The sequence below is a fragment of the Prinia subflava genome (genome assembly GCF_021018805.1).
Source record: "Prinia subflava isolate CZ2003 ecotype Zambia chromosome W unlocalized genomic scaffold, Cam_Psub_1.2 scaffold_37_NEW, whole genome shotgun sequence".
NCBI lineage: Eukaryota > Metazoa > Chordata > Aves > Passeriformes > Cisticolidae > Prinia > Prinia subflava.
This window is the reverse complement of record NW_026960612.1, coordinates 1084513-1099643: the sequence shown is the minus strand read 5'-3', so window position 1 is coordinate 1099643 and position 15131 is coordinate 1084513. Positions and strand designations below refer to the sequence as shown.

Below are 15131 nucleotides of genomic sequence, written 5' to 3'. Positions count from 1 at the left end.
ATTTCTGAGGGAGGGTGGGAGGGAAAAACCCACACAAAAAATCAACTCGTCCCTCTGAAAAGAAGCTTCCACTCGCCTCAGAGGCGGTGGATGCAATTTGGCCCTTTCCTGAGTGGGGCTGTGGGGCTTCAGGGGCCCCAGGACCCCCCCCACATGGCTGCAGCTCTGTGGGGGTAGGGGAAATCAAGCAAACGAGGCCCCCATTTCGCTATAAAAACCCTATACCTTAAATTTCAAGCGAAGCACCTCCCACAGTGTAAAAGCTGTCTCGAGGCGGCGAACGCCACCCCATTTTCCCTCTTGCAGCACTGCTCGACTCCGCGGGAAGGAGGGGGGGAAGCGAATGAGTGGTTCCCGCTTCTCATGGCAGGGGTGGAGGGGTGGCAAGCCAAGAAAGACTGCTCTTTTCCCTGTCATGCAGAGCAGGGGAAGGGGGAAAAGGAGCGAGAAGATTGCCCTGGCCGTTCCTTTTGATGGCTTTGTTATAAATGCCAATACAATATTCCAATTAAAATAATAATTTGGTTTATTAACAAAAGATGGAAACACAGAATTTCAGTAAACCCACCAACAGCAGAGATACTTGACAGTTTTTTCCCAGGAAAATGCCAAGGGTGAACCTTGAGACACAGAACCTGGCCGTCTGCTGTCTCCCCCTAGGTTCACAAATTTACCCGGGTTGGGGCTTGGTTTTTATACATTTTATTCTGCCCTTGGCAATATTTCCCCATATTTCCCTTTGTGTCCCAGCTAGCTATTTGTTATAAACGCCAGGACAAATTTATTGCCAAATTCAATAATTTGGTTTATTAAAATTCAAATCACAAAATTTGGAATCAAATTATAACAATTTTAAACAATAAAAACAAAACAATACGAACCCCACAATCAGCGACACTTACTTGACAGAATTTCTCCCGGGAAAAGTTGAGCCAAGGGTGACCCCAGAGACACAGGACCTGGCAGCCGGTGTATCTAGCTGGGTTCACGAATTTGCCATGTTCGAGGCTTGGTTTTTATACTCTTTATTCTGCCTCTGGCAATATTTCCCCATACTTCCCTTTGTTTCTTGGTTAGTTATTCAAACCCAAATTCGTCTCCGGTCGGATTGAAAAAGAGCTCCCCTCCCAAGTCCATGTGTTAATATTCAGTTTTTACGGATCCTTATAGTTGATGAATGTTCGAGATATGGGTGATATTGCTTGATGGTCTGTGAAAGTGGCTCCCGAGGTGTGAGTTGCTGATCCGGCTCATCTCAACAGGTCCCCTCCCAATACTTGAGAAGGCTGCAAAGTCTTTTGTTCCCTTCTGAATGGAGACGCCTGATTTTCAGGGTGGTCAGTTTCACCATCTGCTGCAGAAACCTCCTGAAACATAGACTTTTACCTGATATAAATTTATACAGCTTTATAATTTTCCAGTTTATCATAAGAACATGAATTAATCATCTCACGTTTTTCACATATTCAAATCCAAGGATGTCTCCGGCTAGGCTGAAAAGAGTTGTCTCTCTCTGTTCAGATGTTAATGTCCAGTTTCTATAGGTCTTCATGGCTGATGAATAGTCGAGATATTGTCGATGGTTCTTGCTACAGTCACTGATGCTCGAGGAGGGAGGTGGCCCGCTGTGTTGATGGCCCTGCTGATTTCTTATCTCGATAGGGTTTCCTCCCCGTGCTGCCCATTCATCCTTTTTCTATTTCTGAACAAGAGGACCTAGGGTGGTGCTTGCCTTTTTGTTTCAACCTTATGTTACAAGACATGCTGAAACACACGTTCTCATCTATCACATATACATATACAGTAATATATAGTTTTCAATATATTTCATTAACTTTAAGAACATGAATTAACATTCTACATTTTTCACAGGCTTCCTGCGGAAATTCATGCAGGAGGGAAATGAAAACAGCGGCGGCTGTTGCGGGGGCGGGGGGAGGGCAAAGCGGCAAGGGGAAAGGAGAAATGCTCCAGCAGCCTCATCTCACCCCGCCACCGTGCATGGAGGAGGAAGCCCCGCCCTCCACCCCAGGTGCCCCCCTGGGTTCCCGCAACTGCTGGGGGGGGGGGGGGGAGGGGGGGGGGGAGCGAGCACGGAAAAGGAGAGAGAGAAAAAGATCGCAGTCACTGTTGCGGCAGGTGGCCATGCCCCAGAGCAGGGTGGGGGGAAAACCAAGCACAGGGAGAGTGAGACAGAAAGAAACCTTGGGCCGCCACTGCTGGAGGCGGTGGTGCCGCTGGCCTGGGGTGCCTCCTGCCTGCCAGGAAGCTGGAAGGGAAGGTGGGAGCTGGGCTGCCAGCAGCCCTGTTATGAACAAGTTTCCTGGTCAAAAAAAAAAAAGGCTGGGCTGTCCCTGTCCTAGCCCCGTGGTGGGACAGCTCCGTCCTCCCCCAGGAGCACGCATTGGCGTGTTGGGAGAGCTCTAGGAGTGCGGCCCCCCTCCTCCCAGTTTGTGCCGTCGCCCAGCCTTTTGGAGGAATGGGGTTTTTTCCTGTTTAACCCCCACACCCCAGCCAGTTTGAGTGGGGAGGGAAGCTGCCCTGAAGAGGAGTTGCCTGGCAACACTTTCCTACCTCATTAAAAAGTGAAAAGGAGCGGCTCCGGCCTTGATTGCCTGGTTATTGCTCTTTGTAACTACCTCCTTCAGTGGGAGTGCCTCTGCTGCGACCAGGACAAATGCATATGCATTTGTATATGCAGATAGCACCTCCCCGGTGGATCCTGGGAGGGTTTTTTGGGGAAACTGCACCCCGGGACAGGAAGCTGGATTCGTCAGAGGAGAATTGGATAGTGCCCTGGCTGAGCAAGAGGTGGATGCACCCCCTGGCCTGGTTTGAAGATTCGCCATGACCTATGAGGAGCCTGAATGGAATGGGAACTGGCCAGCTGAGCTGACTGATTCAGACAACGAGAAGCTCTCTAAGGTTTTCCCTGAGGGCAAAGAGCTGACTTTGCACGCCAGTGGCAGACTGCTCACCGCCCTGCTTGCTGATGGTTGACCAGAGAGAACTCCTAGCTGTTCCTATGGGAACAAGGACTCGGCATCTACTGTTTGCAGTGGAACGATGAACTGGGACAGCACCTGCTCCTTCGGATGGCTGCAGCAGCATGGAAAGCTCCGATCAGACTCTGCAATCCTGCTGATGACTTTAATAATGAGCTGATCACTTTAATAAAGAGCTGAATATTAATAAAGGCATATGCCCTGTTCTTTTCAGCACCAGCTGCCGGCTTCCTGCCAGGCCACGGGTCTCCCCTCTCCCACCGTGCCCGCAAAACTGCGGGGGTGGAGAGAGAATTGCGCCTTTGGAAAATAGAAAAGGGGGGGAGGGAAGGGTCCAACCCCATCCCAACACAACTGCAGGGAGAAAGAGGGGCCTAGGCACAGAGAGAGACAGAGAGACAAAAGGCAGAGGGATTGAGTCGGTGCTGCCACATCCTCTGTCTCACTGCACCCCCCACCCCCGCGGAGGAAAAAAACAAAGCTAAAACACAGAGAAACAAAGAAAAAACAATCCCTAAACTCACACAGGCAATCATAAAAACAAGCACAGGTAAAGTTAAAAGCATAAAACAGTCATAAGGTGAACTTTTCGCCCTAAACTCACACACCAAGGAGATTAAAAGTTTCGATCGCGGTTCCCACCAACCACAGGCCAGGTGCTGGGCCACACAGAGGAAGAAAGGATTATGTCACATTCAGGGTCTGGGAATTCAACCAGCTGTGTCTGGGATGGGCTGGCATCTTTTAAAGTCACGGTACAGACCAGTCGCAGTGGCTGATAAAGCAGGAACCGCTGCACAGCCATTCGTGATACGAAGAAAGGAGAAGGAAAAAGCCAAGGAAGCGCTGTCTCTGCCAGCCGGGAGAGGTGGCTTGCAGATGCTCGCTTTGATCTCACCCAGATAGAAGCAGAAAAAGTTGGGGGAGGTGAAAGAAAGTGTTGGCAGCGAAGACTTCCAGCTGCTCTTGTCAGGAAAGGTACAAACTGTCCTCTCTCAGGAGAGGCTGGTTCCCCAGGTTTTTCTGGAACCTCTGCCCGGTTGTCTGTTCTAGGAATCAAAGTCCAGCTTTGCCGGCTGCCGTCCGACCTGCTGTTTTTTGGCAGGATTGATCTTTCCTCATAGTCAGCAGGACCAGCCTTCTTTAGAAAAAACGTGGTAATATTTTGCTTACCTCTCTCTGGAGAGAAGCAGGTAGCAATTTTGCAAGCTGTGCTGAATGATCAGTCGGCTGCGTTGACATATCCAAACTTCGGGGTCCCACCATATGTTATGGTTTTCAGACGGCACAGAAATAACATAACTCTCGATATGATGGTGAAAATGAGAGCAAACTTTATTCTTCTAAATTCTACTTTTATAGAATAGTTCAGTACAAAGAACATGATTGGTTATTAGAGTCTACACCCTTTTATAAACATCTTTTGCCAGTAAACGTTGGAAAAACACCACCTGCGGATGGTTCCTCACTTCCCAAGGTTTGTTTGAATTCCTCCTTAAGATTCTCTCAGGCCAGAATGAGAAAGTTGCTCTTCTGCCTTTCACACAGACACTGGCAGAGCCTGAAGCCTAAATTCAGACCAGTTGTCTGCACCCATACTTGACTCCAGCAGTAGAAGAACATCAGAAAGCTTTATTGCAATTCCTTTCAGCCTTTTTATAACATGCTGCGCTAAAAAGGCTTACCATTGGTCCACAGGATGGACACCTCTATCCATTGGTTAAGTAACACAACACCTGGGAGAGAGGTTGTTATGGGAAAGGAATATTGTTTACCCAGAAATGTTATGGGAAGAAAAGTTATTTACACAAAGCTGCCTGAGAAAGGAGAAACTGCTGAAAACTTTCTCTTGGGAAAAGCCAGAAATTCTCAGGCTTCAGAAAATCGGGCCTACACTCAGGTAGCTTTTGATAGTCATCTTTTTCACTACACAAACCTGGTAAGAGAGGAAGAATAGCACCTCCAACAGGAGACCAGTGAATAAGGATTTATGGGTAAAAGCCTTTCGAAACTGCTTCATAGCCCTACTTCCAGTATTGAGAGATACTTGAAAGGAACTTGAACAAAATGTTTAATCTGCTTAAAAGGCATTCTGAAATTCTTGCTTACTAGAATAGTGTCAAAAGAAGAATGATTTATGTGACAAATAGAGTTTGGAAATTATGCTGACAGAACTGTGATGAGCCTTTTCTATGCAGGCAGTATAATCTCCACGGAGGATGGGTTTTTTTCTAAAAGAAAAAAAAAAAAAAAAAAAAAAGCAAAACTGTGGACAGTCTGTAAGTGTCCTGGTTTAGGACAAATTAGGGGAAAATCTCCAAAGGAGCCCCTTAAAGGAAACAAACCCCCACAACTCCAACTCCTCCCCCCCCCCCCCCCCCTTCCACCGGGTTCGGGAGGAATTTCCTCGGAGGAAAAGTGGAAAAAACTTGTTTATTAAGAAATAACAAAAACACTCCCCAACACAAGAAAAACAGCCACAGATGACAAGTAATGTTTTCACCAGTCCAAGAGAGGATGAACGGCTTGGACAGTCTCTGCTGGGGAGGGTGCCAAAGCTTCTCTCAGATGCAGACTCCGGGGGGATTTCCCTGACGTTCCGAGATCAAGGTCCAGAGCTGGTTCCGATGTCTTCAGGGAAGGGGAGGAAGGAAAGAAGGGAAAAAAAAAAACCAAACAACAAAAGCAGAAAAACGGCAAAAAGGAAGCAAAAAAGAAAAAAAAGTAAGAGAGCAAAGCCAGCAAGCGAAGCCTAAGCTAGCAGCAGCAAGCGAGAGCCAGCAGCTGGGGGGAGGGGCGCAGCTAATAGACAAAAACCGAGAGCACGGGAACAGAAACACATGATTGGGATACAAAGCATGAAAAAGTCCTGTCACCCCAGGACAGTAAGACTACCTGAGTTGTAGTGCTCTGGGTATTTTGCAAGGAAAAAAAAAGATCTGTACATGAGCATGAGATGTCATCACAATTTTATCAGAATGCCTACCAGAGGATCAATTCCAGTATTAAAATAATTTATCCCCTACTTTCTCATTCATTTTTTTTTGTAAGTGACAAAAGTAGGTGAATTCTAGAGAATACTTCATTAATAATTTTGTTCTTCCTAGAAATAAGAGGATATGCATCTAAAGGTAATATTTACAGATAAGACATTTTTGGGCTTGTATACCAAGTCATGTACGAGTAGATGGTCAATCTTTAATCATTAAACCAAAGTATTAGAGAATACTTTACCTCTAGTCTGCAGTCAAGTCTAATTCGGACATTCTTCTTATGTTAGAACTGATGTCCAGAAGCTACTAAAATATTTTTTCTAATATCCAATATTTTTGACCAGGTTGATTTATCTCTGTGTTTTGGTGAAACACTATAGTAAAAAGTATCAGACAAAATAATGTTTTAGTACTATAATTAAATATTTTTTCTTTGAAATGCTGATTTTTCTACTGAAATTTTTCACATTTCTTTGGAATATAAGCTAAGAAGAAATCTTCTTGTCTTATTCCTAAAATGATCAGTTGCTTAGATTTTACTGGAGATTGAAACTGTATGGTACCATGTTTCTCTCTCCTCAGTAATTTTAAATTATACACTTTTGTTATGAACAAGTTTCCCGGTCAAAAAAAAAAAAAAAGAGAAAAAAAGGCTGGGCTGTCCCTGTCCTAGGGGGTTTTTCCTGTTTAACCCCTCTCCGGGTTGATGTTCCCGGAGATTCCCCTCGGGGCGGCCGTTCCCCGAGGTGGTGAAATCTTCCCCCAGGGTTGCTGTTCCCTGGGTATTTCCCTGGGGTTGCTGTTCCCCAAGATAATAAGGTTTTCAGTCTTCTCTTTGCCCTAAGTGTTACACACCAGAGGTAGAGACGACAAACTGAGTCCGCCGGTGCACATTTCCAAGGTTGTTTATTCTTCATTATCTCAGTCCTTTTTCAACTCTGCCAGGCCTTCCTGGCAGGGTACCTTATCTTAGTTCTTTCTCAGCTCTGCAAGGCATCCCCAGCAGAGCAGGACACGCGGCAGACTGCGCGGATCAGAGAGCCCCATACCTTATGTACGGTCCCCTTGACCCAACCACTGTCCGAGACGTATTTTTTATTTACAAAATTTTACCAATGCCTATTACCTATACTAACATGTCAGTTCTACTCTAAACCAATCTCTAAAACCCAACTCAGCACAAGATGGGGGACGAGAACAAGAACAAGGAAGACAGGGGCCACTCCCCAATTCCTCCATCTTGTCTCTTCAGCCCCATATGCTAAGAATCCTAATTTCTATATTTATATTCTATAATAAACTATCCACTACTTATTTCAAATTCTTAGGATTTGTGATTCTTCCTGCATGTGAGTGTTCACTCCCATGGACAGGGATCAGAGGCAGTGTCCTCCTGGGACCTGTGTGGGTCTAACTGACCCCCCTGTACAGATCCCAGACCCCCCTGTCCGGTCTCCAAACCCTCCAGGGTGGCCAGAGGGATGTTCTAGACTCCGACAAACCCCCACACCCCAGCCAGTCTGAATAGAGAGGAGAGCTGCCCTGAAGAAAAGTTGCCTGGCAACTTTTCCCTACCTAATTGAAATGTGAAAAGAAGCTGCCCATGCCTAGATAGCCCTATTGTCCTTTGTAACTACCTCTTTCAGCCGAGATACCTCTGCTTCGACCAGGACCAATGCATATGCATTTTTATATGCAAATAAAACTGCCCCTGTGAATCCTTGGAGAGGTTTTTTTGGAGAAACTGCACCCCAAGACAAGAAGCTAGATGTGTCAGAGGAGAATTAGATAGTGCCCTAGCCAAGCAAGAAGTAGATGCACCCCCTGGCCTGGTTTGAAGGTTCACCATAACCTATGAGGAGCTTAGATACAATGGGAACTGGCTAGCTGAATTGACTCAGGCAGAGAATGGGAAACTCTTGAAACTTTTCCCTGAGGGCAAGGAGCTGACTGCCACTGCTCTGTCTTCTGATGGTTGACCAGAGAGAACTGCCAGCTGTTTCTATGGGAACAAGGACTCAGCATCCACTGGGACAGCACCTGCTCCTTTGGACGGCTGCAGCAGCGTGGAAAACTCGGATTGGACTCTGCAATCCTGCTGATGACTTTAATAATGAGCTGATCACTTTAATAAAGAGCTGAATATTAATAAAGGCATATGCCCTGTTCTTTTCACTTTGAGACTCTTACTGTATGTTTGGGATTGATTGGTATTAGATAGTATAATTGTCTATGCAAAAGCTAACTCAGCAGAAAATTATTTTCTATGTAATTAGCCCTATGTAGATTGAAAGGATTTCTCTGAGTTGGTATGGTCAGTGTGTCAGTTTGCTCTGGGCTGAGAGTCCTTCTTCAGGGGTATTATGTGCATGTAGAGTGTTTTGCCTGAAACTTCATCTGTGCTCAAAGACTATTTTTTTCCCAACTTTCATATCAAAAACCAACATAGTTTCTTTAACTAGTCCCTGTGCTGGCTATGAAGATTCTAGTACTTCATTTTTAACAAATAACTCCATTTTAATGTAATTTCCCTTTCTGAAGCTAAGCCCAAAATCAGTGGATATTTGGGGTTTGTTGCTCCTGCAAGATATTAAATCCAAATTTATTATCATCATTTTACAGAACAGCTCTTTGACAGAAGCATTTAGCATCAAAATCAACTCAAGGATACTAAATCTTGGTGGTTCTTTCAGAGGCTGAGTAGGTCTTCTTTTTGGAGGTTCAGACTGGCCAGAAATATAGCTCATGATCTTTCAGCTCAATTCTGCCTTCATTCTCTGAGCAAAATTTAAAATTTAACTAGCACACAGCCATAGCTCCATAGCCAGCTCTATTAGCTCCATAGAGAGGGGTTGCAAGAGCACTGTCATGAGAACAGTTTTTGAATTCAGCTTGGATGAAGATTAAGAAATAGCAGCAATTCATATTGACCTGAATTTCACTAACTGCTCCCACAGAAATTTGCTTTTGAAGTTCAGAAAATACCTGACTTGGATATCAAAATCAATCCATCATGAAAGATTTCAGGAAAGTGGAATTGGAACTTATCCCTTAATAGTCCTGGAGAACTTACACATTACCTTACAGAGAAGACATAGGCAAAGAATTCATTCCCCAAATCTTTGTATAAATGAACATATATTTGCTTCCTATGTTTGAAGAAAGCTCTCCTCACCTCCCTCTTTAATAGTTTGATGAGGTTAAGATGTTAGAGGCAAAATGTGTGGGCAGCACTGGATGGACTTACATATCAAACTTCTGTACATTAAAATTACATTGTTGTTACATTTCCAGTTGTAATAAATGTAGTGGGTTAATTCGTGTTTTTTGGGGATAGTAACATAATAAAATCATGGTTTGGTAAAATATAAAATAAATTGTAATTTAAATTCCAGCCAGCCATGGAATTAGAGTTCCTAGGTGGCACCACCCAGTAACTATTATTCAGGGGGACACAACAAGGTGCCGGGAACTGGAGATGAGGAGATTGGCATCTGAAAGAAGGACACATTAAGATAAGAAATCAGTTTTCCTCCCATGGGCGGCAGAGCAGTCAGAACACCATCATTGCCCGGATCCCTGGAGAAGAATGCCCATCCATTTACAAACTTCAGTTTCCATTCACCCACGGGAAGCCCGAAATTGACACCTTGCAGTACCGGAGGAAAATCTTTTCAGTCGACCAGAGACGAAAATCTTTTCAGGTGACTGGAGACGACTATGAATTCGAATAACCAGTCCTGGGAACAAAGAGACTGTGGGGAATCTTGTGCTGGGGCAAAATAAAGTGTATAAAACCCGAGCCCCGAACAAGGCAAATTTGTGAACTTTGGGGGGACGGCAGTGTGCCAGATACTGCGTCCCAGTTCACCCTTGACATTTCCCCAGGTCAACCGTCAACGTAACTCCGCTGGGGGGGGGGGGGGGGGTTACCAAAATTCTGTAATTCGATTCTTTTTAATAAACCAAAATTATATTTCTAATTGGACTATTGGATTGGCATTTATAACACAGTGAAACAGCTTTGACAAGAGCTGATGAAATGCGACCTATGGTTGTGACATTAGCCTCTGTAAAATATGTAAAAGTTGGTTATTGTTGGTTATATTGCATAAGGAAGATCATTGCCAGCAAGTGGAGGGAAGTGATCCTGCCCCTCTGCTCAGCCCTGGTGAGGGACATCTGGAATGCTGCATCCAGTTCTGGGCTCCTCAGTACAAGAGGGACAATGAGCTCCTGGAGCAGGTCCAGTGGAGAGCTATTAAGCTGGTCAAAGGTCTGGAGCATCACTCTTATGAGGAGGAAAGGCTGAGGGAGCTGGGCCTGTTCAGCCTTGGGAAGACTCAGAGAGGTCTTCATCAGTGATACTCAAGAACCATCTAGATGGAATCCTGTGCCATGTGCTCCCTGCTTGAGCAGGGAGGTTGGACCAGATGAGCCCATCACTGTTCTCTTCCAGACTTATCAATTTCGTGATACACCTCATCCATGTGTGTGCCTTTACTATATTTTATTATACAATATATGCATATGTATGTATCATTATTTTAGAATGTTAGTGTAATTTTAAAAGGTGATTTGTTTTAGGAATTGCTGTTCAGAAATGGGTTTTTTTTATTACCTCTAAGATTATGTCATCTGTCTTACCACTAGTGTCTATATTTGCAGATATACTTCACATTTCACTTGTATATAGTTCATTTATCAGGGTTTCTTCAACAGTTTCCGGAAGGAATCATGCAGCTCCCCACATGCAGTCTGTATTGTGCATACCTGCTGATCAATACAACTGCATTTTCTTCTCCTGTGGTTTTTCAAACTGTAAATACAATTGCCTAAAACTTCACCTGTGCTCAATGCCTTGTTTTCTCAACCTCCAAATCAAAATGCAACATTTCTTTAGAAAGTATGTAGCAGAAAAGATCCTGTGATGGGATGAGACTTCTTGCTGTCAAACAGCTGACCAAGGCTAAACTCCTATGCAAACCACTAAAAAAATCCAAAGTATTCTGCTCCCAGCCCATGTGTGAGTATTACAAGGGTGCCGAACGGACCTGTAAGAAATCACTGCTGCATAGTTACGTGGGCTGCCTTTGTTTTTGGATTTAACTTACAACTCTTGCAAACTACTCTTTTCCCAATATTGTCTCCCCAAGTGCAGAATGAACAGTACCAATCTATACCAATACAATCAGAATAAAATAACAGTAGATTTTAAAAAGAATGTGACCACAAATAACACTGAGAATTACTCTTAAACCATATAAAACAATGTTGTGCAAAGCATACTAACTGAACACACCCTAGACATAACTAAATAGTCAAGAGGGGGAAGCTCTCAAGTCACTGTTCACAGCAGTATGCTGGTTCTCTTTCCATTCCTGGGAGAGCATTGCATGGGAGATTTTGCCCTGGCTCTGTCACTCTTTGTCATGATCAGAATACAGCCAGGGACCATCTGTTGAACGGTTACTTGCGGGGCAACATGTGGTTTAACATTCAAATCAAGCCTAAATAAATAATGGCAATTTTTAAAATCCCTTAGTTACTTTGTATTAATTCCATCAGACCTTCAAATTGGCTGAGAGCATTTCTAACTATTTTTCTTGATTTCAGAGACATTATGTACTTTGCATAAGGATTTTAATCAGAATATTAATACCTGCTTTTAAGCCAACACCTTCTTTTCTTTGGAAGGATGTCTTTCTGATATAGCAGGAGTAAACATTGATCCACAGAGAGCCTTTTTATTTCCTGTTTAAACTGTCAGTGAACAAACATGCTCCAGACTTTGAATAGCCTAATGTTTTTACAGTAAATGCAACTCCTGTGATTACAGCACTATTTCAACCCATAACACTTAAGTGCTAAAGTACTTCTTTTCTTGAACTATTGTAAATGGACTTATATTTATACAGTAAACGCCAGTCCTGTTAGCATGGCATCATCTCCACCAAGATTAGCATCCAACTGCTAAAGCAGTTCTGTTCTGGAAATAAGAACCTAAGAACTTCTGGTTCTAAATCCACAGTAAGATACATTTCCTAGAGCGGAGCGCAGAGCAGGATGAGCTTTGTTTGTTGAAGTAATTTTTGTCACGGAATAATGCGATAGCCACTTCGCATATTCCCCGTCCCAAGCTTTTCCCAAGCAGCGTAGCAGCCTCTCCTCTGTGCATTAAGTGGAAAAGGTGGAGAGGGCACACTCAAGGGAGAACATCTCCTCTATGCCGGCCGAGCGGAATGCTGTAGTGCAGAGCGGGTGGGAAGCACACCATCAGTGAGGCTGGAAAAGATCCTCTGGGATCATCGAGTCCAACTTGTGACCGAACACCACCCTGGTACCAAGTGCCACATCCAGGGTTTCCTTAAACACCTCCAGGGATGGTGACTCCATCAGCTCCCTGGTGTAAGAGTCGGTCCGAAAATCCCTCATCTGCCTCACGACTGTCAGAGGCTGAGACCCCCATGGACCCTGGGCCACCGCACAGGAGAGATCCAAGCTTCTCCCTGCAGCTGCACCCACTGGACCAAGACGCCCTCCTCAGGGATCCGTGCACGAAACAATGGGGGACGGTTACGGTTTCTGGACCGTGTTTGCGAAGGGGTGTTTCTGTACTGACCGTACTTGGTGAGGCCTGAGCTGCACCACTCCCTCTATTGTGAGAGAACACCTGCGATGCCCACAAGACCTCCCCCCCTTCCTGGCATCTTGCCTGTCGCTTCGAAAAGAACTATAACAACCCCACAAAAAGAGCAGGCTTCTGAGGCCTCCCCAGCGGACACGACGATGGCTCCACTGACCTGCACGCCACGAGGACTGCGAAGGTGGTCTATTGGTACCAGCGTCACGGGGACTCACGTCGGTTCAGTCGGTAGCTATCACCCCTTCTTTACCCCCCTTTCTCTCTCTCTCTCTCTTCTTTCCCCTTCTCTACTATCGCATAATTGTGTGTATCAATAAAGATACAATTGATTTTACCTGAATTAAGTTATCATTGCCTCTTTTTGCACTCTGAAATCAAAACGAACCATCACGACCATCCTTTGGCTCGTGACATTTAAATTGGCGTCACTGTGACAGGGTCCTGATTGACAGAGGGGTTGCAGGTTGTCTATAGTCTGTACTAGGAAGAGGAAGATTAGCCTCAGCCGCACCTAGCCCGTCACTTCGGTGAACGAAGCTAGAAAGCAAGGGGGACTTTTCTGATTCTTCGCACACTGTAGACACCTAGGTAAAAAGCATCCCTATACTCTATTGAGGTGTATCTCTCTTCAGGATTTCACAAAAGATCTCCTAGTGCAAAAAGAGAAACTGTTTTGTGTGTGTGAACTGTCTTGTTGAGAGAAGGGACACCTTGATGTAACTAAACAGCGCCTCAGCAGACAGGTTTCATCCCTTCACCCACCCCAGGGAAAGAGGTGAAAGGAGCATAGCTGTGTTAATAGAATCAAATATTAACTCCCTGTTGTGGCTTTTTAATCACCTCCACAAAATGACTGATGATAATACACATAGAACCCCATTTTATGCACTGTTAGCAAAACACAATTGCAAGCCATCTACTGGTGGCGAAACTTGGGCTCAAGAGCATTGGTTCGATCTTGAAAGTGTGATAAATAGGATTTCCTCTTTACAAAGTGAACTCAAATATAAAATTGGCAAAGACAAAGCAGTAATTTGCTCTGTTTTGGGAGCGTGTCTCACAGCCGCAATTGATGATCGCCATAAGTGATATGAGGAAGACAAAGCTGTGATAGACTCCCTCCAAAATTTAGTAAAAATATTAGAGCCAGCTAAATGAAGAACGCACTGAAAATCACATTCTGAGAAATACTTTAAGAGATGAATACTGCAAAAATCAAATGAATTCTGACTCCTTAAAGGAGACAGAACAAACTGACACACTTGACACCAAACAAATTTACCCACACAAAGAATTGGAAACAGTCAAAAATTGTGGTGAATACTGCTGTCCTCATTTGAGGCCCCTAATTAAAACAGAATTCAATTATATTGGTGACGATGACTACGACCCACATATCACTACCAAAGAAACCCCTTTTGCAGCCACAGAGTTAGTTAGACTGAAAAAAGAATACAGCAGGCTTCCACATGAGACAGAGACAGAATATGTCTTCTGTGTGTCTCTCACAGGAGGAGACCAAATCAAACTGAACAGGAAGCCAGTGGATATTGGGGCCATGGAGTCTTTTTAACAACAGGAGACAAACGTAGTGCATGGTCCATAACCCAACGGGCTGCCTTTTGGGCAGGCGGAATTAATGCCTTGGAAAGGGGTGATCCCGTAGCTATTCCCAGCACCCCCGATAACATACTGGAGAGTGTACAAAAAGCCGCCTGTCTGCAAATAATACATGAAAGGAAATTAATTCTTGGATGTGACTCTCCTATGCAATTGCCTGTGAAGCCCGAAATTATGACCCCTTTAATCCGTGGGCTTCCAGAGTTCTTAAAACCAACTGCAATTGCCTTACAGAAGACCATTACTGCACTAAGTCCTGTAGAAAGACTTGAAAGATTTCTTGGCAACCCCAGCGAAAGAAATTCATCTAGTGATCAAAATTCCAGCCCGTATTCAACTTCTTCCCATGCCGCAACCGCTCAAACCAATTCAACTACTAATGATCGTAAAGTCTGGGTTTGGAGCAAAATTGCAGTTGAATTAATAAATTACTGTAGACAATACAGGCCAGTTTCAACACCACAAGACACTTTTCAGAAAATCAAAGGCATCAGGAATGTTAAAACTACTAGAAACGAAAACTCAGACAAAGGAAAAAACATCTCTACATGTCAACACTGGTGGCTGTTAGGCATTAAAAGAGGGGTGCCCAAAGATGTCATGGATGGCTTGCCGCTAGATAAATTACAGAAAATAATCTCAAACTGGCATTTTAAAAAACCAAGTTTGCCAGCTCTAGCCATTGGCAAGAAAACACAACCTAGCACACACACTTCTTCTGATGATCTGGGCAGTAAGCCCAGAAATAATCAAACAATTCAAAGCACTGCACCCCCCGCCACACAGCAAGCAAACAAGTCACATCAAAACCCCCCCACTCAAGACCTAATTGACTTCAGCAGTGAACCAAAAAAGGTTTTTCACTGA

At 44.4% G+C, this 15131-nt stretch overlaps 1 protein-coding gene across 1 annotated transcript; it reads left to right on the top strand.

Moving 5' to 3' along the window:
* The first annotated feature begins 13863 nt into the window (after positions 1-13863).
* On the top strand, positions 13864-15131 carry LOC134565165 (uncharacterized). The gene is given in 2 exon segments (XM_063424622.1): positions 13864-14167; positions 14170-15131. Coding segments are annotated over 2 exon segments (1266 nt in total).